The 26,382-nt window shown below is 38.8% G+C and overlaps 1 protein-coding gene across 1 annotated transcript in view; it reads right to left on the reverse strand.

Annotated features, from left to right (window-relative positions):
• Positions 1 to 26,382, reverse strand: part of LOC309551390 (retinoic acid receptor responder protein 1-like) — a 37,799-nt gene that overhangs the window by 2,182 nt on the left and 9,235 nt on the right. The window contains exons 2-3 of the mRNA XM_082251963.1: positions 570 to 632; positions 285 to 459 (exon numbers count right to left, since the gene is read on the reverse strand). Of these exons, the coding sequence (XP_082108089.1) occupies positions 285 to 459; positions 570 to 632 (238 nt within the window). The remainder of the gene's footprint in view (positions 1 to 284; positions 460 to 569; positions 633 to 26,382) is intronic.

Genomic DNA, 26,382 nt, shown 5'->3' on the forward strand with positions numbered 1-26,382 from the left:
GGAGCAGATAGCTGTAGAACACCCAGCAGCTGTTACCTACTGCCGCTCTTGCGCCAATTAAAGTTTGAATGGGGCAGTAGCTCCACTCAAGGCCACCAACCCAACATTCATTATTTGTACTGGCAGGAAAAATGCCACCCTGTCCCCTAGCCCAGTGTGCTGTGGGGAGGGTAGGTGCCTCCCTGTCTGTGTATGGAAAAGGAATAAAAAAAAAAAAAAAAAAAAAAAAAAGATGAATTACCATTTAGAACAAAAAAAACAAACACACACAATCAACACCTCACCAGGAATATTTTCTCCAGTAAGTGGGGAGGTGCGGGCTTTCATTTTCTGGTAGAACTCATAGTCATCGTCCATAGCTTGCTTTTGCACTTTACTGCCTGAGCAGTTAACAGAAATGGAAGGCCGAGGCTTCTCATCCAGGAAGAATACTGATGCACTGCACAAGCCAACATTCTCCTATAAGAGGGAGAGGAGAAGTTCATGTACAAGGGTCTTCTACCATAAGTAGTCATAACTCAGCATGTATCATGGATTTTCTGTTAGTTCCAGTCTTTATTTGAACTTACCATGGTTTGGTAGACATTGGCTGAAAATTCTACGTAGTATTTGTGTCCAACAAAAGGAAATGCCTGCAAGAAAAACAAAGGGTCACATGTTAAAGTGGCTGCTTTGGTAGGACATTAAACAAACCATTAATAGATTGCTATATAGTGCAGCTATACATTTTACTCAACAATGGATTTTAAAAGATTTGAAAGTTATTTTCCATTCTATCCTGTCCATCTGTGATCACTGACAACCAGGAGGTTAAACAGCCAGCTCAATAAATCTCTGAGAAGTACAAATGAACCTCTCAGGTAAGGCTGTTGATGCTTGTCTGCGATTTACAAATGCTGGAGCCAGAGACAGCCAAACAAATTACATTTTTAAAAAAGGTGCAATGGCAGCATCCCACTTCCAAAGGGTAAATCAACTTTATTGTTCAGCACATGCACACAGACACCCCACCTTAATCGGGGCTTAAGTATACAGCAATGCTTAACTGAATTGGCAGCATTAAATAAGCATTAATGGCAATCACATGACACAACCAAACTATGCCGCTTCTTTGGTTTCCAATGTTGTGGATTATTTAAAGCTGGAAATTTTGAGTTTCCCTTAAATTGAACCAGTGCTTTGTTAAAGCAGACACCCATAACATATATCTACCTACCACGCACTCATTGCCTTGTTCCCTTCTGGGAAGCAGGAGAAGAAGCCCAATTAAGCTCCAAGTGGATCTCTGTCAAAGCTTACACAGGGTTGAGTAATCTGTCCTTACCCCAATGTGACAGTGCTAAATCAAGCACAGCATATGCAGGAGGGCGGCCAGGGATTAAAGTATAACTAAAGGTAAAGCTGTATTAGAATAAACGTCAGGTTTTTTTTATTGCTGTCTGTGCTCCCATTAAAGAGATTTCCCTCTAAATTTGGCCTGGTTACCGTTATCACCGAATGTAAAATTCTTACCAGAACAGGAATAGAGGGGGAATATTTCAATACAGAACCATTTCTGGTGACAACCAGGTGATTGCCTAACTTTGGAAGGATTTTTTTTGGCTATAGGGCAGAAGAAATAAATGCAAATCTCCCCAACAGGACAGAGGGCAAAACTACTGACATGATTTATAACCCTCCCTTACTCTATTCAAAATAAAACAAAGTTTTGCCATTAGTTCATGTTTAAGCTTGGGTTCACACTAGTGCCGCATCCAATTCGCATGACAGGAGATTGTGCCCAGCTCTTAATGGAGCGAGTTTACACATCTGTGGCGGATGCAAAGCGGATTGCACAAGGGTCCTGTGCGTTTTTGGCTCTGTTTCAGGCACAAATTTGGGCCTGATTCATACCTGAAACAGAACAGGGATGCAACGCACCCCTGATGTGAGCCACGTCCACACCAAGAGTGAACCTGGCATTTTGCCCTACATAGTTCCTAGGTGACCACACAAATCAAACATAGCATTTAGGGCACCTATCACTACCATATAAGAACACTATGGGGTTGATTTACTAAAACTGGAGAGTGGAAAATCTGGTGCAGCTGTGCATGGTAGCCAATCAGCTTCTGGCTTCAGCTTGGGCAATTATGCTTTGACCAAAAAAATAAAAATAAACTGGAGGCTGATTGGCCTCTATGCAGAGCTGCACCAGATTTTGCACTTTCCAGTTTTAGAAAATCAACCCTATGAGTCCAGTTCTTAGGAAAGACAATTAAATTGTCCAATATATTTGGAAGAACATTGGAGAAACCTACACAAACAAAGAGAGAAAATGCTAAATCCATGTAAAGGAGTCCAAAATACTGCCCATTGCAAAATACCCATTCGATTTAAATATTTCCATATCCATAGTTTTTCAAGGAGGAGTGGAGGATTGTAAGAAAGCATGTACAGTTTGGTTTTTCATAACAAGCAAACAAGATTTCCATGGTTACTGTCTATTATTGGTGCTCCAGGGCAACAAAAGGGAAGGCACATGATTGGTTGTAAGCTGTAAAATGGTGATTGGGAAAACTCTCAAATGTCATAAAATGAGGCTTTAAAAAAAAATGAATGAGAAATGTACAAAAAGCATAAGTTTCAATGCGTTTTGTATATTGACAGCAATATGTGCAATGAAAACTTTTTTTTTGCGTATAAAAGGCTTTTAATTCAATAACTGTTCTTAAATTCATCTGCTTAGCACAATTTGGATTTAATTAAACTGCTACATTTAACTAAATGAACAGGTCTGCATTTCCTTTAAGCAAGCTTGTAATCAGTCATGCAAGGGTTTCAAGTAGTGGTTAACAAACCAAAGCATAGCCCATCCCAAAACAGCTACCCTGAGCTTTATTTCTGGAGCCAAATGCCAGAATACAGTTATAGCAACTCATTTATTATATTTGTTAATGTAGAGGACAACGCTGAACAAGGAAACACAGGAATACAACACGCAGAGGGGAATCTATTGTTTGATGCTGATATTTCTGAGATCTTTCAAATCATAGCAATATAATGCTTCTATATTGGCCTGGTCTCAGACTACTACCTGTGGATTGGCTGTATATGGTTTCATGTTGAGCTCTTATCTCGAAAATATAGACCTGAATCTAAAATGTGAAGATTTGCTGTTATAGAGGGAATGTCTTGAAATTCCAAGTGTGCCTAAAAAGGTAAGCGGCACATGCACCCGGCGATCTACATGATGTAGAAGAAAATTTTTAATTCATCTAACCAGACCACCTGCTTCTTCAATTGGTGGTGGTCCAATTCTGATGCTCACATGTCCATTGTAGGTGCTTTTGGCTGTGGACACAGGTCAACAAGGGCACCCTGGCTGGTCTGCAGCTCCACAGCCACATAAGACTTCGGGAACAACTTGTTCACTTACTGTCTGATACACCATATGGCCAAAGTATTGGGACGCCTGCCTTTACACACACAAACTTTAATGGCATCCCAGTCTTAGTCTGTAGGGTTTAAGATTGAGCTGGGCCACCCTTTGCAGCTATAACAGCTTCAACTCTTCTGGGAAGGTGGTCTACAAAGGTTTAGGAGTGTGCCTATGGGAATGTTTGGCCATTCTTCCAGAAGCTCATTTGTGAGATGTCAGGCACGCAGTCTCCGCTCTAATTCATCTCAAAGGTGTTCTAATCGGGTTGAGGTCAGGACTTTGCAGAACAGTCAGTTCCTCCATCCCAAACTCACGCATCCGTGTCTTTATGGACCTTGCTTTGTACACTTGTTCAAATCATTTGGTGGAGGGGGAGATATGGTGTGGGGTTGTTTTTCAGGGGTTGGGCTTGGCCCCTTAATTCCAGTAAAGGGAACTCTTAAGGCATCAGCATGTCAACACATTTTGGACAATTTCATGCTCCCAACTGGCGAAGTTCATGTGCATGTAATGGCTGATGTCCCAATACTTTTGGCAATATAGTGTATCCCACCAACTTTTAGATGCAATTTTAACAAGATAATTAGTGTTTTTTCACTTATCCTGTCAGCGATCATAAAGTTACGGCAGATCGGTGAATATATTTACATATGTAAAGAATTACCTAATAAAAAACCCAAAGATTGAAGCTTTGTATGGCCACTCCCCTTACCTTGCATATCATAGTCATAATAAATAATGGTGGAGACACAGACACCATGGCTTCCATTTAGGGTCAATGATCTTACGACAAACTAGACATAGATTGCAAGCCAATTTCACAGCAGTCCTAGCTACTAGACTTGGGAGAACATTAATAAATCATAATAGATTAATGTTCTCCTAAGTGGAGGAGTTCTTTAGCAGTTTGGATAAAGAATTTTGTTGCTTTCTTTCAAAGCTATCAATATTTGCAAGCATGTAGAAGAAAAAATGCGGCTATAAAAATATCCTTGTAAAGGAAATAACAGGATGTTCTAGTCTGGGAAGAATTACATAACGTGACTTCACTGAACAAATTATTTTACATGTACTGTTTATAGCGTCTGGGAGACTGGATATAAAGATGAATAATGCATTCCCTCAACATGCAGCTCCAGGGCTATTATTACAGAACAGGTTTCCATTTTATGGACTCAACCCTGATGTCTTCACATTAGAAGAAAAAGACGCTAATAGATATGAATGATATGGAGGTTGTTTGTTTGAACTGCTCATCATTTATAGCCTATTTGAAAACAATCATTCCATAGATTCCACAATATGACCCTTCAGGGCATTTCTGCCTGTTATTAAAATATATCAGTTATATCACTTTATTAATTACACCTGTTCAATTGCTTGCTAATCACATGGCTGCAACTCAATGCATTTAGGCATCTAGACATGGTGAAGATAACGTGCTGAAGTTCAGACTGAGAATTAGAATGGGAAATAAAGGGGATTCAAGTGACTTTGAATGTGCCATGGTTGTTGGTGCCAGACAGGCTGGTCCTGGTATTTCAAAAATGTCTGATCTACTGAGATTCACGCACAACCATCTCTCAGGTTTAAAGAGAATGGTCCGAAAAAGCAAAAATATCCAGGGAGAGGCAGTTGTGTGGACGAAAATGCCTTGTTGATGTCAGGAGAAGGGGCAGACTGGTTTGAGATAGAAAGGCAACAGTGACTCAAATACCCACTTGTTACAACCAAGGTATGCAGAATACCATCTCTGAAAGCACAACACTTTGAACTTTGAAGCAGTTGGGCTACAGCAGCAGAAGACCAAACCGGCTGCAACTCTTGTCAGCTAAGAACAGGAAACTAAGGCTACAATTCACACAGGCTCACCAAAATTGGACAATAGAAGATTGGAAAAAACATTGCCTGGTCTGATGAGTCTCGATTTCAGCTACGACATTCAGATGGTGGGGTCAGAGTTTGGAGTAAACATGAAAGCATGGATCCATCCTGTCTTGTACCAACAGTTCAGGCTGGTGGTGGCAGTATATTGTTGTGGGGGATATTTTCTTGGCACACTTTGGGCCCCTTAGTACCAATTGAACATCATTTAAACGCCACAGCCTACCTGAGTATTGTTGCTGACCATGTCCATCCCTTTACGGACTACAGTGTCCCCATCTTCTGATGGCTCCTTCCAGCAGGATAATGCACCATGTCACAAAGCTCAAATCATCTCACCACTGGTTTCTTGAACATGACTATCAGTTTCTTGTACTCCATTGGCCTCCACAGTCACCAGATCTCAGTCCAATAGAGCACCTTTGGGATGTGGTGGAACTGAAGATTTGCATCATGGACGTGCAGCCGATATATCTGCAGCAACTGTGTAATGCTATCATTCAACACCTTGTTGAATCTAGGCCATGAAGAATTAGGACAGTTCTGAAGGCAAAAGGGGGTCCAACCTGTTACTAGCAAGGTGTAACTATATACAATTTATTTGGTTTTAAGACACACTCTTGTCATTCCAGTGCATGGACCGCAGTGTGTATGGCAAACAGGACACATTTAAAAAAGGTCAGAAAGTTTGTGCCACCTGGTGGTTACATGGAAAACTGCATATCCTTTACTAGCTTCATTTAAAGAAAAAATTTTGTTGTTTTTAGTAGAACTATAGGGAAAAAAAAAAAAAAAGAAAAAAAAATAATTTTTAACAGTGCAAGGAATGGTTATAACCCATCAAATCTCTTTTCGCCATTTGTGTCACATTGCGGAGATTTCCCTTCACTTCCTGTCCCATAGCCAAAACAGGAAGGGAGAGGAAATCTCTGCAAATTAGGGGAATTCCTTTGGAACCCCCAGGTGTCTTTATTGGAATATTTTCCTTCTATCACTTTTCTGGGAACAACCCAAAGTTTTTGATTTTCTTTTACTTCAATGACAATGGTAAACAGAACAAATAGAAAGAGTGAATCTCCTTAACAGGGTCACAGAAAGCAATAAGGACTGACAAACGTTCCAATCTCTCTGCATTCTATCCAAAACTTAAAAAAAAAAGTTCTGCCTTTAGTTAGACTTCAAGATACATTCTTCAAAGCTATCAACCTTATCATTCCTTCACTTCTCAGATAGCATATCTAAACCCCAAATCATTTTAATAATCCTTAGATGTGGTTGCTCTATTGGTTTTCTGTTTTTATTTTTATTTCCAGCCAGCCACACTTCTGGTCTAATGCTTTGTACACACGATCAGATTATCGGACAATCTTTTGTCCGTTTTGTGTTGCATGCTAGTCTCATATGGAAAGTGAAGAGGTTACTTTCATACGAAAATTCAACTTCAGAAGTGATGTGATGTTTTGAATTTTTTGTATGTATTCTTTAGTTTCCGAGCATGCTTAGTCTTGCTCTTAGGATTTTTTTTTTGGACGAAAACTGTACTAATTAAATGAAAACCGGGCGTTGGTGTTCACGTACGATAAAAATTTTATAGCCTGCACATCCAGTTTTTGTCGTACGAAAATTCGTAATCGGCTGTCGAAAGCACTATGCTAACAATCTGAAAATTGGCAGATCGTTCGTTGGACGAACTTTTACTTCCGATTTTCTTATCGTGTGTACGGGCCTTTAGACTGTCTTCATTTTGAACGGAGGAGCAACAGAGAAACCCTTGAAATGCTGCACTGTCTGGAGAGGGTAGTGTTAGCTGGACTAGTAGTAGAAGGGACTAAAACTAAAACCTAAATTTCAGCTAAAACACTTTTTAAGCAGTTACAGAAACTTTTAACTTTGCGATAAATGTTTTACATAAACAGTTGACCATTGTAAGCACCCCTGTCAGTGTTAAATGGCTTGTCTCAACCCTTCAACTGCCACTTTTGCTGGACAGCTTGGTCTAATAAAGGAAGTTGAAGTCAGAAGTGATGTAATCCACCGTTGACCTAATTCCCACTCCTACAGCTACAGTATCCTCTTCTCTATCCCAGCCCACAATGGCACTGGAACTTGGAACAGATCTACTGGTAAGATCAAATAGGTTATTACTTTGTTAGGATTCAGAAAAAAACAAATATTGATGGGTTGCCGTTAGGGACATTCTGTATAATGTATTTATTTTGCAAATAACGCCACTTTAGGATCAAGATGAATATGGTTTAGAGCAGGGATTCTCAAACTACGGCCCTGCAGCTGTTACAGAACTACACATCCCATGAGGCATTGTAAAACCCTGACATTCTCATACATGACTAGGCATGATGAGAATTGTAGTTCCTGACAAACTGCAGGGTCGTAGTTTGGTAAGCCCTGGTTTAGAGAACAGAATGATTAGGCAATGGACAACTAATAGAAAAGCCCAAAAAAAATAAAATAAAAAAAAAAACAGGAAGTAAGGAGGAAGGGGATTGCAAGCAGATAGGATTAAAGAAAGAAAAATGAGAGGAAACAGATGTAAGGACTGGTACACACACAGCCCAAACATTTGAAAAAATATTGGGCAGCGGACATCATAAGTAGACACAGGTGAGCATGAGGGGCAATGAAAATATTGATTTTCTGCTAGCAATGTTGTTTTTTGTTAAGTTCCATTTAATGGCGTACCTTTGCAATGCATGGGTAAATATAGGTTTGCAATAGAGAGTTGCTTTACCTTTGAAAGAAGTAGTTTCAGGAATATTTACAAAAAGACAAAGACAACTGCTGAATAGCAAAGACCTAAATACTAAGGGTCCGGTTCCAGATAGGTCACTGCTGCAAATAAAAACTCTGCTTCCCTTTTAGGCAAGGTAATGCATTCAGTCCAGGCTATACAGTATAGTAGAGATAAAGGAGTGCCAGCGATGGCTTGCTCGGTTTTACTCCCCATTATTTGATTTTAGGATACCCAACAGGGTAGAAAAGCATTGCTGCTCCGCTAAAGTGGATAACAATGATAACCATAGGGAAGGCTTGTACTACATTACAGAGCCTGTCATGCATGGAATAGGCAGCAGTGTTTCATGGTTTTCTCCTAACCATTTTCTGCTGTTACTGTAATCGGTCACGCCACTTTCTTCAATGGGAGAAATTTTACAGGAACTTCTAAAAACCGGTCTTGTTTTTATAGGTGCAATTACTTTGGATAAAAGGGGTCTCTCAAAAGGCAGGTTAAGTGTAAGAAGGCAGCCTTTGGTATAAGCATTGGTTTATACTTAAAATCTGAATTAAACTATATCTAAAGCCAACATTTTATATTAAAATAGGGAAGGGTTAAAATCCCTGTTAAGTTTTTTTTTTTTTGCTGTATCAACATAGCAGAGATTCACCTTTTCTGTTCTAATGACCATTGTCACCAAGACAGAAAATAATGAAAAATCTTACATTTTTTTCAATGGTACAACTGAACTATAAATCAAATTGATTCTGTATATTTTAAAGGCCTTGGGTGAAGGGTCCTGATCTGTATGGCAAGCATCTCTCATTAGTCTAAACATCATTTTAGTATTACTCAAGTCATTTTTATCAGAAAATCAATTATGTAATTAACAAATATTTCATATTAATTAGGAAGTGACAGTTTATGGCTTCTTCAAATAGAAAAACACAAGTGTTACCACTTACTAACTGCAAATTATATATAATTTATTGTGAAGCCACAGCTAACAAATGGTTGTGCAAATTAAGTAAAAGTATGGAATGTAGCATGTAACATGCAAGCTTGTGCTTGAGTTCTTGGTGTAAGTGGAGAAAAGAAACCATTGTAAGACTGGTTAAATGATTGGTTACATGCACATGAAAATGTCATATAAAACGTTTATATGTCAGAATCAGTCGGACCCAATATGAAATAATATTATATACAGTGGGTACGGAAAGTATTCAGACCCCCTTAAATTTTTCACTCTTTGTTATATTGCAGCCATTTGCTAAAATCATTTAAGTTCATTCTTCTTCCTCATGAATGTACACATAGCACCCCATACTGACAGAAAAACACAGAATTGTTGACATTGTTGCAGATTTATTAAAAAAGAAAAACTGAAATATCACATGGTCCTAAGTATTCAGACCCTTTGCTCAGTATTTAGTAGAAGCCCCCTTTTGATCTAATACAGCCAGGAGTCTTTTTGGGGAAGATGCAACAAGTCTTTCACACCTGGATTTGGGGATCCTCTGCAATTCCTCCTTGCAGATCCTCTCCAGTTCTGTCAGGTTGGATGGTAAACGTTGGTGGACAGCCATTTTTAGGTCTCTCCAGAGATGCTCAATTGGGTTTAAGTCAGGGCTCTGGCTGGTCCATTCACGAACAGTCACAGAGTTGTTGTGAAGCCACTCCTTCGTTATTTTAGCTGTGTGCTTAGGGTCATTGTCTTGTTGGAAGGTAAACCTTCGGCCCAGTCTGAGGTCCAGAGCACTCTGGAGAAGGTTTTTGTCCAGGATATCCCTGTACTTGGCCGCATTCATCTTTCCCTCGATTGCAACCAGTCATCCTGTCCCTGCAGCTGAAAAACACCCCCACAGCATGATGCTGCCACTACCATGCTTCACTGTTGGGACTGTATTGGACAGGTGATGAGCAGTGCCTGGTTTTCTCCACACATACCGCTTAGAATTAAGGCCAAAAAGTTCTATTTTGGTCTCATCAGACCAGAGAATCTTATTTCTCACCATCTTGGAGTCCTTCAGGTGTTTTTTAGCAAACTCCATGCAGGCTTTCATGTGTCTTACACTGAGGAGAGGCTTCTGTCGGGCCACTCTGCCATAAAGCCCCGACTGGTGGAGGGCTGCAGTGATGGTTGACTTTCTACAACTTTCTCCCATCTCCTGACTGCATCTCTGGAGCTCAGCCACAGTGATCTTTGGGTTCTTCTTCACCTCTCTCACCAAGGCTCTTCTCCCCCGATAGCTCAGTTTGGCCGGACGGCCAGCTCTAGGAAGGGTTCTGGTCGTCCCAAACGTCTTCCATTTGAGGATTATGGAGGCCACTGTGCTCTTAGGAACCTTAAGTGCAGCAGAAATCTTTTTGTAACCTTGGCCAGATCTGTGCCTTGCCACAATTCTGTCTCTGAGCTCTTCAGGCAGTTCCTTTGACCTCATGATTCTCATTTGCTCTGACATGCATTGTGATCTGGAAGGTCTTATATAGACAGGTGTGTGGCTTTCCTAATCAAGTCCAATCAGTATAATCAAACACAGCTGGACTCAAATGAAGGTGTAGAACCATCTCAAGGATGATCAGAAGAAATGGAAAGCACCTGAGTTAAATATATGAGTGTCACAGCAAAGGGTCTGAATACTTAGGACCATGTGATATTTCCTTCAACCTCATTTTGTTTCATGTGATATTTCAGTTTTTCTTTTTTAATAAATCTGCAACAATGTCAACAATTCTGTGTTTTTCTGTCAGTATGGGGTGCTATGTGTACATTCATGAGGAAGAATGAACCTAAATGATTTTAGCAAATGGCTGCAATATAACAAAGAGTGAAAAATTTAAGGGGGTCTGAATACTTTCCGTACTCACTGTAAATCAGCTTTAGTCCCATGTGATTATTAAAATAGTTTTTATGATTTATATCAGTCTAATCCACACATTCATACATTTATAAATTTACAGCAAATACACATGGGGGTTGATTTATTAAAGGATAGGCTGATCACTTTGCAAGGGAAGTTTCATTTTGCAAGGAAATTTGCCCCAGATCTTAGTGAATGAGATGAAGCTCTGCGGACTGTCATCATCCAATCATGTGCAAACAAAAATGCTATTTTCTTTCTCTTAGATAGATATTCTTTGCAAAGTGAAACCACACTACCATTCACTAAGCTCTGGGGCAAATTCCATTACGTAGTGAACCACCTATTTGCCTTTAGTTAATGAACCCCACTGTCTCCTAGGTTTTAAAGGGTGGTGTCTCTTTGCTTTCCTTTCTTGTTCAAGAACAAATCCTAAGTGCAAATTGTGTTTCTGGGTGAGGCGTAAAAATAATGATCAGCAAGTGCAAGAACTCCTGGCAACCAATAGGATTACTGTTTTCTGCGAAAGATTATTTTGTATTGGTCACAAAGAGGAAGTGCATTGTGCCCATTTTTTTAAATGTTCAAATGGGTGCAACTTTAGAAACGTAAAGCTTTGGTTGGAGAGTCGCAAGGACCTTATCTTGAGTAGCAGAGGCTCCAGTGTTTCATGATAACGTCACAAGTAAAATTATAAATGTATGTATAAGTCCTGCATGTTGTAAAAATACAATTGCCACCTGGATGTGTATAGATTGTGCAGGAAAGCCAGTGCCATGACAACATGTTTGCAAAGGAATAGCTTAGTCCCAGCACAGAGCCCCGGAGATGTAAACCCATAGTAACATTCCTATTGCAGTCACCAAGGACCGGTCTGTGTTCTTTGTGTTCATACAAATGAATTCCCTCTTCCCTTCTTCAAGCAGACTGCAAACATTACGTTTATCAGCCAGGCACAGCCAGTTCAGCCTGGGGAGGCTTTCAGGTGACTTTACTGGAAAGCTGCATGCCCTCCTTGTGTTTATATATTAAATTGTTCTAACAAATTATTAATGTATCCATTTTCTGATACTCTTTCCCTCTGTAACCAAACTTGAAATAAAACATTATAGTTTTAAAATGTATAAAAAAAAATAAAATCTTCATAAAAGTAATATTTATTTCTAAAATGGTCATACACTGGTGCAAACCAGGTATCTCCCCTCTATCAGAATGGGTATAAGATGTTCTCCATCTGCCACCTAGAAGGAATGCTCTCCTGGCATAGAGGCCATTCAGCTGCTTTTAGGACTTTATAGTTCATATCTGTTCATTTTTGGCACTCTTCAGCTTTCACTTTATACAAGACATCATATAAAACGTACATTAAAAATGATCATCTACTAATGTTCAGACGATCAGGAGGTGGTGTCCGTCGCCATATTACTTTTTCTTTCCCTTTCTGCCTCCTTACCTAACCCCTCCTTCAGATAAATTTCTAGCACTGGCCCGGTCTGTATATACAGAGGGATTCCTGTTGACTTAATTCTGCCAACAACCACCTAACAGAGCTTTTAAGTACAAATAAAAGCACTTCGTTTATTTTGGAAAAAAGGGAAAGGTTATATCCTTATATATAAAAATTTCTCTACACTTCCTGTCCCATAGCTGAAACAGGAAATAAAAGGGAATCCTCTGAAAATGAAGGAATCAATATCTAACTGTTGTAGATGCGGAGACTCCCAGGGTACTCTCTGCCATATATTTTGGACATGTCTGAAGATACGTCCTTTTTCGTCCAAGGTTTGTGAGATGATCTTGGACCTCAAAGGCTTATCTCTGGCAAATGATCCTGCAGTGTGCCTCCTCCTATTTCAATACTCTATCAAAGCAAAAAAAAAATACTGTAAACCTCTAGTTATCCACCTAAACACTGCCAGGTCTTGTATCCCAACTGGAAAAACTCCAATGGATCAACGCAGTTAAAGAAATACATGCTATGGAAGACCTCACCAGGTCTATGCAAAAACTAGAAGAATTCTTATGAAAGACATGGTTTTATTGGACTTCCAATTTTCCACGACACACTAAGATTTACTGACGAAGCACCCCCCTCAGGTAGAGGGTTAACCTCCTTAGCAGTATTCCCGAGTATGGCTCAGGGTGAAATTTCAGAGCCATTAGTGGTAACCCCGAGCCACACTCGGGTTACTGCTAGGGAGATTGCTGGATCCTGTAAGAGAGGGTACTCACCTTGTCCCCGGGATCCAGCGATGTATCCCGGCGGTGTGCGGCGGCCGGATATTCCTCCTGATGCTCTGTGCCCCGGCTTCCATCTCCTGCAACGTGACGTGACGCTCGCAGGGGGGGGGGGGGGGGTGTAACCGGCGGCAAATTCAAATAGTAAAACACACCAAACACACACTGATAAATTACAAAATAAAATAAATTCACATTAGTTTGCCCCCCAGTCCCCTTTCCTGCAGTTTTACTGTACTTTATATTATATATACACACCAGTGTTGGGGGTAACTAGTTACAAAGTAACTAATTACAGTAACTACATTACTTTTTTTGGTAACTAAGTAAAGTAACTAGTTACAATACTAATATTGGTAACTACACTATTTTACTAGGCTATAGGAAGTAACTACACTACTTTACTAAGCTATAGGAACGCGCTTTCCTGCGTTACCCAAGCCGTGCGATGCAATCGTTATTTCGAAGAATAGAGAGGGATGAAGTTTATGACTTTTTGTTGCACTTTATGTTTTATTCAGTTTTTTCAGGTTTTGTTCTCATGTTTCCCAAAGCCTGTGTTTATACAATAAACTCTATGCAGAAAAGAGTGTCATGTATCTTCTTCTACACAGTCAATTAAGAAAGAGGTAAGTAAAGTAATAAGTAGTGAAGTTACTTTTCAAATGCAGTAACTAGTAAAGTAATCTCATTACAATTTACAGAAGTAACTAGTAACTAGTTACATTTTTTGAGTAACTACCCCAACACTGATACACACACACACATACTTTAACTTATTTATAGTTAATTATATTATAATTAATGTTTTTGTGTTTCAAACTTTATCATACCCGAGATGTTATAATGTTGTAATCTCGTTCTTAAGAATTACATGCAAAATAATGGTACCGCTTTCAGCACCTAAAATCGAAAGAATCATACCGCCATCCCCCCGTTCTCTCTATATTGTTTTCTCACTTGTAGTCTTGTTCTTAGAATTATAAAAAAAATTCAAATTCAAACAGGGTTTGTTTGTGTTTTACCCCCTGTAGATGACCCTTTTGTGTTTGTATGAGCAGAGCTCCTGTTTCTTGGCAACACGGATAACATGATTGATAATGGTCACTGTCATGCTAGATCTTAAAAAGTAATTATACATATGCAAATGGACCTAACTTCACTGCTCTGCCCATTATACATTTTTGTTTTTGGCCTACCCCAAAAAAAAAAAAAAAAAAAAAAAAAAAAAAAGTGAGAGAATCCTTGGTTGTCACCAGGATCACCAGAACTAGTGTACCCATTGGATGATTTCCCCTCTTTTACTGTTCTGGAGACAACCCAAAATTTGGGATTTTTTTTTTTACCTTCAATCTCAGCGAGAACAGTAACCCAGAAAAATGGAGAGGGTGAATACTGAACAGGACACAGGCAGCAATTAAACCTGACAGATGTTCTAATCCCACCCACTCAAAAAAAAAAAAAACGTAAAATCAATATGTCCACCTAATCATTTGGGTACTGTGGAGATAATGGTTTACAAACCAGGGCACAGGAAGAGGCATTACCACCAGGAAGAGTCACCAACGAGGCCATGGAGAAAATATACGTCTACTGAGGTGGACACAAGCTTTGTACGACCTTGTATGAGAGGCTTTTTTTATTATAAATTTTGCATATGTAGTTTTGTGGTTTGTTTGGATTTATTTAAGCACTGATCACTGTGTGATATTAGGAAAGTATATTTATCATATAAATTGTAAGTAAAAGAACTAAGGAAAAAATTTATTTTGTAATGTAAACTGGAGAATGCTGAAGATGTATGAACATTGTAAACTTCTCAAGATTTAAAGTATAATTGAAGGCAATTTTTTTCATGGGACTTGTATGACCTTTCTTCAGTTGTAAGGTCATGCAATCCAAGTGAGAACACAACTGATGGTAGTTTACATAGTAAAGGAGCACGATTGGTTAAAGAGAAGCACAAGACAAGAATTTGAGAAACTTTTCTTTAATATAATTTTGCATATATAGTTTTGTGGTTTGTTTAGATTTGAGTACTGTCCATTTGGATCCATTTGAAAAGAAAAGTATAGGATTATTTTTAAATTGCAAAATCATGGTTTCCTAGGTGGATTCAGCATCGGTCAGATGCTGCATCTGTCCCCTGCCAGCACGAAGGCTCTGTTCTCTGTGCCCCCTGAGCAGAGAGCTGGTGACTATCACCAGCTCTCTACTCTGCCCGCTCTCCGGAGTGCTGGACTGTGGAGAGGACAGGAATGGCCGGCTCAGGCTCTCATCGGCTCGTTGAGAGGCAGAGCTGGGTGCCAGTCCAGGCATGTGGGCGGATCGCGAACCATATGGTCACGATCTTTCCCGAGCCTGAACCAGCTCTGATGTCAGCCAATAGCGGACTGCAGCCCTCTGTTGGCTGAATACGAATCACAGAAAGTGCAGAACGAACTGCACTCCTGTGATCCACAAGAGAAGTACAGCCAGAAACGCTTTGGCTGTACTTCTCCTTTAAGCACTGTTTATAGTGTGGTATTAAGAAAGTATATTGATTAAATAAGAATATGTAAAAAATGCTACACTATTTTGTATGTTGGTTTATAAGCACATGCATAAGAGTGTGTGATAAGGTGGAAGCTGCTAGGATTTCAGTTTTTTAGCTTTTTGTTTGTAACCATAGCAGCTCACAATGCACAGTTTAATATTTGTCTGCCTTTAGTTATCCACTTAACCTCTGGAAGATTTACCCCCCACCCTTCCTGTCTAGGTCATTTTTTGCACTGCCTTAACTGACAATTGTGTGGTCTCTGTACCCACAAAAAGAGCTTTCTTGTGGTGGCATTTGATCACCTTCGTGTTTTTATTTTTGTGCTATAAACAAAGAAAAAAAAAAAACCCACGCAACTAAATTTCTTCATCAATTTAGGCCAATATGTATTCGGCTACATATTTTTGGTAAAAAACAAAATCCAACAAGCGAATATTGATGGGAATTGTGCAGTTCTGGCTTCTACAAACTATGGGATATTTTTATTTATTTTTTTTTACAAGTAATGCTGCCAATCAGCGACTTATAGCGGGACTGCCATATTGCGGTGGACAGGCAGGACACTGACACCTTTGACACTTTTTGGGAACCAGTGACGCCAATACAGTGATCAAAATATGCACGGTCGCTGTATTAATGACACTGGCTGGGAAGGGTTTAACATCAGGGGTGATCAAAGTGTTAGCTGTGTGCCTGACCAGTGTTTTTCTCAACTACTGTGGCAGGTGCTTTTACTGGGGGGGGGGGGGGACATGGATCTTAGGCTGGCCATACACTATACAATTTTCTTGTTCAACTTTCCTTTAGATTTACCAAAACCATGTAATATAGGGTCAAACCTAAACACTTTCTCAATTTGTATGCAGTCAGGCAGGCCCTTGCACTAAATAGTTTAAGGTAAATCTAAAGGAAATTGAATAAGAAAATTGTATAGTGTATGGCCAGCCTTAGTCCCTGCTTTTGCAGAGACATGATCCATGCCTTCCCCCCTGTCAGTCAGAGCAGCAATGCCTTGTTCACATTGGCAGATTGCAGTTCTTTCTCTGTGGCTGATGACTGGCATTTGAGATTGAATCTGCGGTACCCGCTGATTGGCTCCCACTGTGCGTAATCACAGTGGAAGCAAGCTGGTGGTGGAGTGCATAATTTATATATATATATATATATATATACATACACACACATACACATACATACATACTCCTGTACACAGTCCTGTAGCGCTAAAACTGCTATAGGCTGGTCAGCATGTGGTTAAACTCTAAACTGTTCAAAGCTAAAATGAAAAAAAAAAAAAAAAAAAAAAAAAAAAAAACTATTTGGCTAGAGGTCCACTTTAGGCTATTTTACTTAGTGATTTCAGTGGCTCCTTGTTTTAAGCAAATAACCTCTTTTGTTAGAATGGAGTTCTTGCTAAAAAAAAAAAAAAAAAAAAAATATAGGAGCACACTGAAGCTTCTATTTTAGTCAACATTTGTTAACTTTGGTACAGTATCCCAGTTTCTATGGAGGGAGTATAATAAGTATCCTGGGAGAAGAAATGTTCACAAGGAACATCTTGGAACAGTATTTGCAGGGAACCAAGTTATGTGATTAAACTTTATTTAGCTGTAGATTGTTGGAAGAGGGGGGACACCAAGAAACGGAATGGAACTCACAGACATCTCTGCAGTAGGGTTATATATATATATATATATATATATATATATATATATATATATATATATATATATATATATATATATATAGCGCTTTTATTTTGTCATGCAATTTTTAACAGAAATTCCTATTCTTGTATATAAAAGTAGGGGAATCATGCCTATTCAGCTATAGGAGAAAGTCAATCTCTTGCCATGTGTAATACTGAATGTCATTGTAAAGTCTACTGTGAAGGATACTAAAACACTTAAGAGTCGGTTCACACTAAGGCGACATGACTCTGTACTACTTCGGGGGCGACTTGTGCATTCCCATGCACCACGACTTCGGAGCGACTTGCATGGACTTCACATAATGGAAGTCTATGCAAGTCGCTCCGAGGTCGCCCCGAAGTAGTACAGGACCCTTTTTCTAAGTCGGAGCGACCTGTGTCGCTCCTATTAGAACGGGTCCTGTAGCGGTCAATGGACAAGTCGCGCTAGTGTGGACCGGGTCTTAACCAACTAAGAGTAGGAAAGATTGAATCTGCCTGTGTTCAGCTTGGGAACAGGTATGCAAATCTTCAATCAAGGGGAGGGTGAATCTTGTTATTCAATTCTGGCCATCTGCAGGGCTAATAAGTACAAATGCAAACAAATACTGTACAGAGGGGGAAAAGGTCTTCCTTTTTAATCCACTTTGAGGACAACATGGAAATAATACCATTAAATTATATTACATGCTTGAGAGATGCTTTTAAGTTGCAAATGTTATGGAACAGTAGGATTATCACAGACGGCATCAAACTGTATTCTAACCACTTTTTTTTTTTTTATAATGTGCAAATCATTTTTTAATTTTGTTTAAATACAGAAGTAGAACCCCAATCTGAATCATTTCAACTTGAAAATTGTATTTTTTTTTTTTTGTAGATGTGGCTGCAAGAGCCAATTTTAGTAAATCCAGCAGTAATAAATCTGTAGAAATACCAGCCACAACAGACTGAAAAGCTATAAGAATGTTTACTGTTAAAAAAAAAAAAAAAAAAAAAAAAAAAAAGCTAAAGCCCTCAACTTTGTGCCAACTGTCTAGGAGTAAAACTGTTTGATAGTACAGTTTGTATTTCTCTTTTACCCACTACCACACTGTATGGTCTTAAAGTTAAGTAAAATGTCAGAAGTCCATTAAAAAAAAAAAAAAAAAAAAAAAAAACACAAAAACCCACATTTCAGTGACTAGGCAGTTTCTATGCTGAAATAAGTACCAATAATCACACATACTTTTTAAGTACTACTGTTTAAGTACAGTAGCTGGAGCGTATGTATGCAGCCTAATTGGAGTGGTAAAGTGGAGGAGGCATTTATCATGAAATAAAAAAAATAAAAAATAGAGTGTATATCACAGAAAAAGCCAGGAATATTGTAGTGACTTTATGCTCAGTATTGCTGTATCGGGCCACATTTTCTGAGTGAGAGACCAGTCAGTCAGTGTATTATTTAAAGCGGAGTTCCAAGCTACAATCAAAGTAGGTGTAATCCAACTGAACATCCCGCCGCCCCCCCCCCCCTCATATTTGAATATCTTTTTTGGGGGGGCGTTGTGTACCTTTCTTTGTTTTTCCAGCAGGGCTTCTGTCCTACATCGCCGCAGCAAGGTACGTCATCTCCAGATTTAGATCGGGCCCTCCTTCTGACCTCTGCTGCCTTCTGGGATCTGTGTGTCCCAAAAGACACAGGGCCATTCAGAAAGCGCAGCGCGACTCGTGCATGCACAGTAGGAATCTGCTTCGGGGGGAGGGAGCCAACATTGTGGGATCCCTGGACAGGTAAGTGTCATATTAAAAGTCAGCAGCTACATTTGTATTTGCTGACATTTTTTTTTTTATTATTATATATGCACGTGTGTGGCTTTAGTAGGCTGCATTTGCAAAGACAGAGACTATATATTTTTTTTTACATAACAAAAAAAAAAAAAAAAAAAATGTATGAATAAAATAATAATGTTGAGTCTATGCACTGTGAACGCAGAGAGGCACAATAATATGTAGCTGCCTACATGACATACTTCATTACAGGCAAGTTAGGTCACTAAGGCCCCTTTCACACGTGGACCGTTCAAATCCACCTGTCAGTTTTTCAGGCAGATCTGCCCCATGCATCTCTATGGGGCATCGGATGTCAGCGGAGAAATGTCCGCTGACACCCGATCCGGTCCTTCAATCCCAGACAGATGGAAACCCTATTTTCCATCCGTCTCGCGGATCGGACGGGATCTAATGGGAATAGACAGGCGGTCCGTTCTCATCCAATTCCCCCATAGAGGACAGCGGGGATCTGACACCTCCATCTCTGCAAACCGAGCGGAGACTCATCCGCCTGTTCAGCGGGGAAATCAGCGGATCGATCTCTGCTGAGAAAAACAGAGTCCGCCGACAGAGCAGACAGTGTGAAAGGGGCCTCAATTTTTTCTTCTTCTTTTAACCACTTGCCGACCGCCGCAAGTACATATACTGCGGTAGTCAGCTCCTCCTGGGCAAAGCAACGTACCGGTACATCGCACGCCCACGAGCCGTCGGAGGTGCGCTCCCGCCCCTGCTCGTTCCCGACGTCCCCGCACGAGTGACCGGCAGCTCCGATGTCCGCCGGCCACTCGCGATCTCCCGCCGGAGAGGGAGAAAGGCAGGCGGCTAATGTAAACAAAGCCTCCTGTCATTCTCCCTGGTGTAACTGCAGAGACTGTACGATCCTGCTATGTAGGAGCGTATGTCTCTGTGGTTACATTTTATTTATTTATTTTAGGTTCTTATATAGCGCTGTCAATTTACGCAGCGCTTTACATATACATTACACATTCACATCAGTCCCTGCCCTCAAGGAGCTTACAATCTAAGGTCCCTAACTCACATTCATACATACATACATACATACATACATACATAGTAGGGCCATTTTTTTTATACAGGATCCAATTAACCTATCAGCATGCCTTTTGGAGAGTGGGAGGAAACCGGAGTACCCGGAGGAAACCCACGCAGGCACAGGGAGAACATGCAAACTCCAGGCAGGTAGTGTCGTGGTTGGGATTCAAACCAGCGACCCTCTTGCTGCTAGGTGAAAGTGCTAACCACTACACCACTGTACTACATCACAAGCCACGCCCCTTGACAGTTAGAATCACGCCCCTAGGGACACACTTAACCCCTTGATCACTAATAAAGTTAACCCCTTCCCTGCCAGTGTCATTTTTACAGTGTGTCATTTTTACAGTAACAGTGCATATTTTTAGCACTGATTACTGTAGTAAGGTCACTGGTACCCCCAAAAGTGTAAAAAATGTCAGTCAGGGGTCCGATCTGTCCGCCGCAATGTCGCAGTCCCGCAAAAAAAATAAAACAATCTTTCCCGTAGTTTGTAAACGCAAACACTTTTGCACAAACCAATCAAAAACCGCTTATTGCGATTTTTTTTACCAAAAATACATAGCAGAAAACAAATTGGCCTAAAATGTTAAAAATTGTAGATTTTTACTTTTTTTTTGAGAATTTCTTATAAAAAGTGAAAAATATTGTTATTTTTTTTCAAAATTGTCGCAAAAAAAAAAAAAAAAAAAAAAAAAAAAACGCACAGGTGATCAAATACCACCAAAAGAAAGCCCTGTTTGTGGGGGGAAAAATGACATCAATTTCATTTGGGTACAGTGTCGTACGACCGCACAATTTTCCGTTAAATTGTCCATTAAAATCACGCAGTGCCGAATCGCAAAATAGGCCCTGGTCTTTGAGCAGCCAAATCCTCCGGAGCTTAAGTGGTTAAGCTATACTTCAGGTGTAAATGAAAACTCCTAAACTGCGTGCTGGCAGGAGGCCCAGTAGAACGACTCCAAAGGTAATATTTTCAGATTTAAGTCAGCAATTACAGCCTACATATATTAGTCTGGTGGCAAATTTGATTTACACCAACAGTAATATATAAATGCAATGACTATGCTGTAATTTTAGTCCTGCATAAAGTCGTTTCTATCTAAACCCTATCCCTAAATCTTTCCACATTGCTTGCCAAACATGAAGCCCCATTTTATCTCCAAGTTACGAAAACAAAGTACTTTCATGAGTTCAAAGAGTTTTGTATAGCTGTTTTTAACAAAGGGGCCCATTCATCATATTTCTTTCATTTGTATTTTGGTTTTTCTCCCAAGCATTTGTATGCATAAAAGCATGTGTGGAATGATCAGTATCTGTTTTTCTAATGAACAAGGGATAAATAAGAACAGAAATTTTACTGGAAAACAACACTGGTGTTCAGTGTCATATGTTTGTTAGGCATCACTAAACTCATCTAGGTTTGGTAAGCAAAAGCAACCCACTTCCAAATTTTTGCCACCAAAAAACAGGAATAGAGGTAACACTTGTTTCTGGAAAGAAAGAAAGAAAGAAAGAAAGAAAGAAAGAAAGAAAGAAAGAAAGAAAGAAAGAAAGAAAGAAAAAGAAAGAAAGAAAGAAAGAAAGAAAGAAAGAAAGAAAGAAAGAAAGAAAGAAAGAAAGAAAGAAAGAAAGAAAGAAAGAAAGAAAGAAAGAAAGAAAGAAAGAAAGAAAGAAAGAAAGAAAGAAAGAAAGAAAGAAAGAAAGAAAGAAAGAAAGAAAGAAAGAAAGAAAGAAAGAAAGAAAGAAAGAAAGAAAGAAAGAAAGAAAGAAAGAAAGAAAGAAAGAAAGAAAGAAAGAAAGAAAGAAAGAAAGAAAGAAAGAAAGAAAGAAAGAAAGAAAGAAAGAAAGAAAGAAAGAAAGAAAGAAAGAAAGAAAGAAAGAAAGAAAGAAAGAAAGAAAGAAAGAAAGGAGTGGTTTTAACCCTCCATACTCTATCCAAAATAAAAAAACAGTTTTGGCTTTATTATCCAATCTGAAGCACCTGCTTGTGTACGCCCCTCTGCTTTAGTGGAATCCCCTGTGATGAAGAACATTCCTTCAAGTGCTGAAATATGTCAGCATCGGGACCTTGGCACTGGAATATACTTACTCATCATTTTCAGACACTCCCTACTACTTCTAGTTTTTCAAAGCAGAATTTTAATAAAATGTAACCTAAAATGAATTTAAATGTATAAAACATCTGGGTTTACAGTAAACTACATAAAATATGCTTGTCACTTTCATTCCATAGCTAACAGTAGTACAGTTCTATACATTTTAGTATTTGATGTGTAGGTATCAGAACTGTACATATATCTCCTTGAAAAAGTATTCATACCCCTTGAAATTTTCCAAATTTTGTCATGGTACAACCAAAAACAAAATGTATTTTATAGGGATTTTATGTGATAGACCAACACAAAGTGGCACATCATTGTTAAGTGGACGGAAATTGATAAAATAGTTTTACATTTTTTTTTTTACAAATAAATATCTGAAAAAAGTGTATTCAGCCCCCCTGAGTCAATACTTTGTAGAACCACCTTTTGCTACAATTACAGCTGTAAGTCTTTTTAGGGATAGTATTTAATAAGCCATGTATATTCAGTCTTATATAGATTTTGAACAGCACAGCTTCCATCTTGTTTGAAGGTGAATGAAAGTTCATATATGTTCTTTTGCAAAATGTCTCTTACAAGAGAGTCTAAAATTTCAATAGAAGATCTCTTGTCTTTGATCGTAAATAAGTGGTACATGGACATCTCATCAGATAAGGGTCATTTTAGCCAGACACCAACAGTCAGTGATGGCCAGTCTCCCTTGTAATCTTATCTGTATTTTAACAATGGACAATAGCCCTGTGTAATCTATCAGACATTTAAACTATATAAGTTTTAAAGATATATCGTGTGTAAGAAAATATGAGTAATAATTATACGTATATGTATACATATACATATAGGAATGTTATATTCACAGTTTGGTTTTATATTCTTGCACAGAATAATCTTATTTAGGTAAAACTAATTCCACTTAAATCGCTTCACTTATAGGGAGTTTTGTATAAGATTTGTTTCAGTCTCGGCTAGGTGATATAAATCCTACAATACTAGCCTAAATGTCTGAAGTGTTTGACAGAATTCAAACAATTAATGGATTTTCACTAGCCAAGAGGTTGGGATAGGTCATCAGATAATAATGGTAATTATTCTATATGCTGAATCTAATGAACAGTACAATACTGCCCCCTTTGGAGATGCTACTAAATGCAGTCTTGGGGTAACTCAGTATTTTCCAATATAAATATATATATATTGTATTAAAAATATAATCTTATAAATGGCTTACCAGATCCAATAACTGCCAGGGTAATGATGGAGATTCTAGATGGACATTTATGTATGTACTGAGAGTATGGACAAGTTTATATGTTGCTTTTATGATTACTCTTAAATATAAAGAAATCATCCCTTTAATTTTATTATCCGAAGTATTGGGTTAAAGAGACGTGACTAGGACCTCATCAGTTAATGGATAGGATATCCCAACCAATGGGGATAATGTTTCATCCTTCTGGGTTTAACTTTTTAACGTTTTTTTTAACGGTCCTTTGTTCAATACCATATAAAAAGGAGAACCCAGATGTTAGACATTACACTACTAACACACATTACACCTACAACATACACACTACTCACATCCATCTATATACTCATCTATACATACGCCATCTTGCTCCATCATTTCTCTGAAACTTTGAGGGACGCCAAACGAAACTCCTCCCTAACTGGCCACCATTTTAATAAGGCATTCATCTTAAAGACTCTGGTAACGACCATTTGAAGCTAGCAGTCATCTTAAGTGTGGAAAATATACCTTGCTGTTTATTTGATTTTATTCAAATATTGTTTATTTCTTTCCTTATATGTTTTATATTGCATATTTAAGGGTAATAAGATTACAATCCCAGCCGTATAAACCATAGTAGATTTTTCTCTAAAAAGCTGATTTTTGTTTTTATACATTTTTATTAATATCAGATTCAGCGCAATATTTTCGGTTTTAGTCTCCCATGTTGCATGGCTTATTCTCGCTCCATCTGCAGTGGAGTGACTGACGGATACGCAATTCGCAGACAATTGTGGTCTGTTTATATAGAACACTTACCTATGGTTTATGCTATACCTGGAGAAAAGGTAATCTTGCTTTTATTTTTACTTTCATCATTGAGCTACATATCCCATTGCATTTATTGTTTGAAGTTTGTATTTTATGTAGAGTTATCTTTGTGTGTCATTTCCAGTTTGATCATATATTGTGAATACATGTCTTGTGAATATTTTTATATATTCCTTACTGTAGACTGTACTCACTAAGATTAGTATATGCTTTTAAAAAGAAATGAATTGATTAAAAAGAATTCGCTACATATTGATTTGTGGAAATAAGTTGAGCTTCTCCTACCTTACAGATCTTTGCTTATTTACATAAATAGACACTGTTATATTCAGAGCAGTATAAATATTCTGACAGTCCCCTACATGGCTTCTCGCAAACTGCAAATGGGACTTCTTATGGTTTTTCAACAATGGCTTTCTTTTTGCCACTCTTTTATAAAGACCAGATTTGTGGAGTGCCCAACTAATAGTTGCCCTGTGGACAGATTCTCCCACCTGAGCTGTGGATCTCTGCAGCTTCTCCAGAGTTACCATGGGCCTCTTGGCTGCTTCTCTGATTAATGCTCTCCTTGCTCAGCCTGTCAGTTTAGGTGGAAGGCCATGTCTTGGTAGGTTTGCAGTTGTGCCATACTCTTTCCATTTTCAGATGATGGACTCAACAGTGCTCTGTGAGATGTTCAAAGCTTGGGATTGTTTTTTTTTTTTTTTTTCTTTTAAATAACCTAACTCTGCTTTAAACTGCTCCACAAAAACTTTTATCCCTGACCTGTTGGTGTGTTCCTTGGCCTCCTTGATGCAGTTTTATCACTAAGGTTCTCTAAAAAAAACTCAGAGGGCTTCACAGAACAGCTGTATTTATACTGAGGTTAAATTACACACGGCTGGATTCTATTTACTAATTAGGAGACTTCTGAAGGGGGGGCTGATTACAAATGCACACCACACTTTTCAGATATTTGTAAAAAAAAAAAAAAAAAAAAAAAACATTTATCATTTTCCTTTCCCTTCACAATTATATGCCACTTTGTGTTTATCACATAAAAATCCCAATAACACACATTTCGGTTTTTGGTTGTAACATGACCCAAATGTGGAAATTTCAAGGGGTATGGATACACTATCTCTCAGATAGTTAAGCTATAGGTTCAACCCCTGCCACAGTGATCAGTACCTCTTCATCTCTGGTTACAACAAACAATTTGGCCGCAGATCGTTTTACTGTAGGTTGCCTTTTGAACAGGAGTACACTAAAAACTGTGCAACTCACAGGCAAGTCTTTCACATTTAGCTTGTTGGCGGACAATCATAACCAGTGACAGATGGTACTGCTCTAGTGCCAGCATTAACGCTACACTGCAACTGCAGGGCGCATACACAATAAGTAATGACAGATGCTTCCCCTATTCTGAGAACGAAGGACAAACTAACGCTATTCTATATAATATATAGAAAATGACAAACATATATCACAAAGACTTTGCTGCAGTCCAGTGATGTCATTCAGTATGGAGAGGTCTAGCACAAACAACTTCCCAGTTGGAGTTCTGCCATGCTCTGCACAGCAGAAGGCCCATATTAAAAACAAATGCAGATGCCTATGCTAGATATATGGTAAGATACAGTTAATTATTTTTAAAGGAATATACAGTGCTTTGTGAAAGTATTCGGCCCCCTTGAACTTTTCGACCTTGTTGTTGATTCTTCACCAAAAAATACAGTTTTATATCTTTATGTTTGAAGCCTGAAATGTGGCAAAAGGTCGCAAAGTTCAAGGGGGCCGAATACTTTCGCAAGGCACTGTACTTCGGTTGTGTGTTCTTCCTAGAGTTCTGCTTTAATTGTGCAAAAAAAAAAACATTAGCAGGGTAGATTGGATTTAAATCATAATTTTTAAAGAGCAGCTGTCATCTCTGTCCTGCAGCAGCTCCTCCTCTGACACGCTGTTGACTTACCGACAGTCCCATTCACTTTAATGGGATGGTTGGTG

This window comes from Pelophylax lessonae (assembly GCF_965119305.1).
Source record: "Pelophylax lessonae genome assembly, chromosome: 3".
In the NCBI taxonomy this organism is placed as follows: domain Eukaryota; kingdom Metazoa; phylum Chordata; class Amphibia; order Anura; family Ranidae; genus Pelophylax; species Pelophylax lessonae.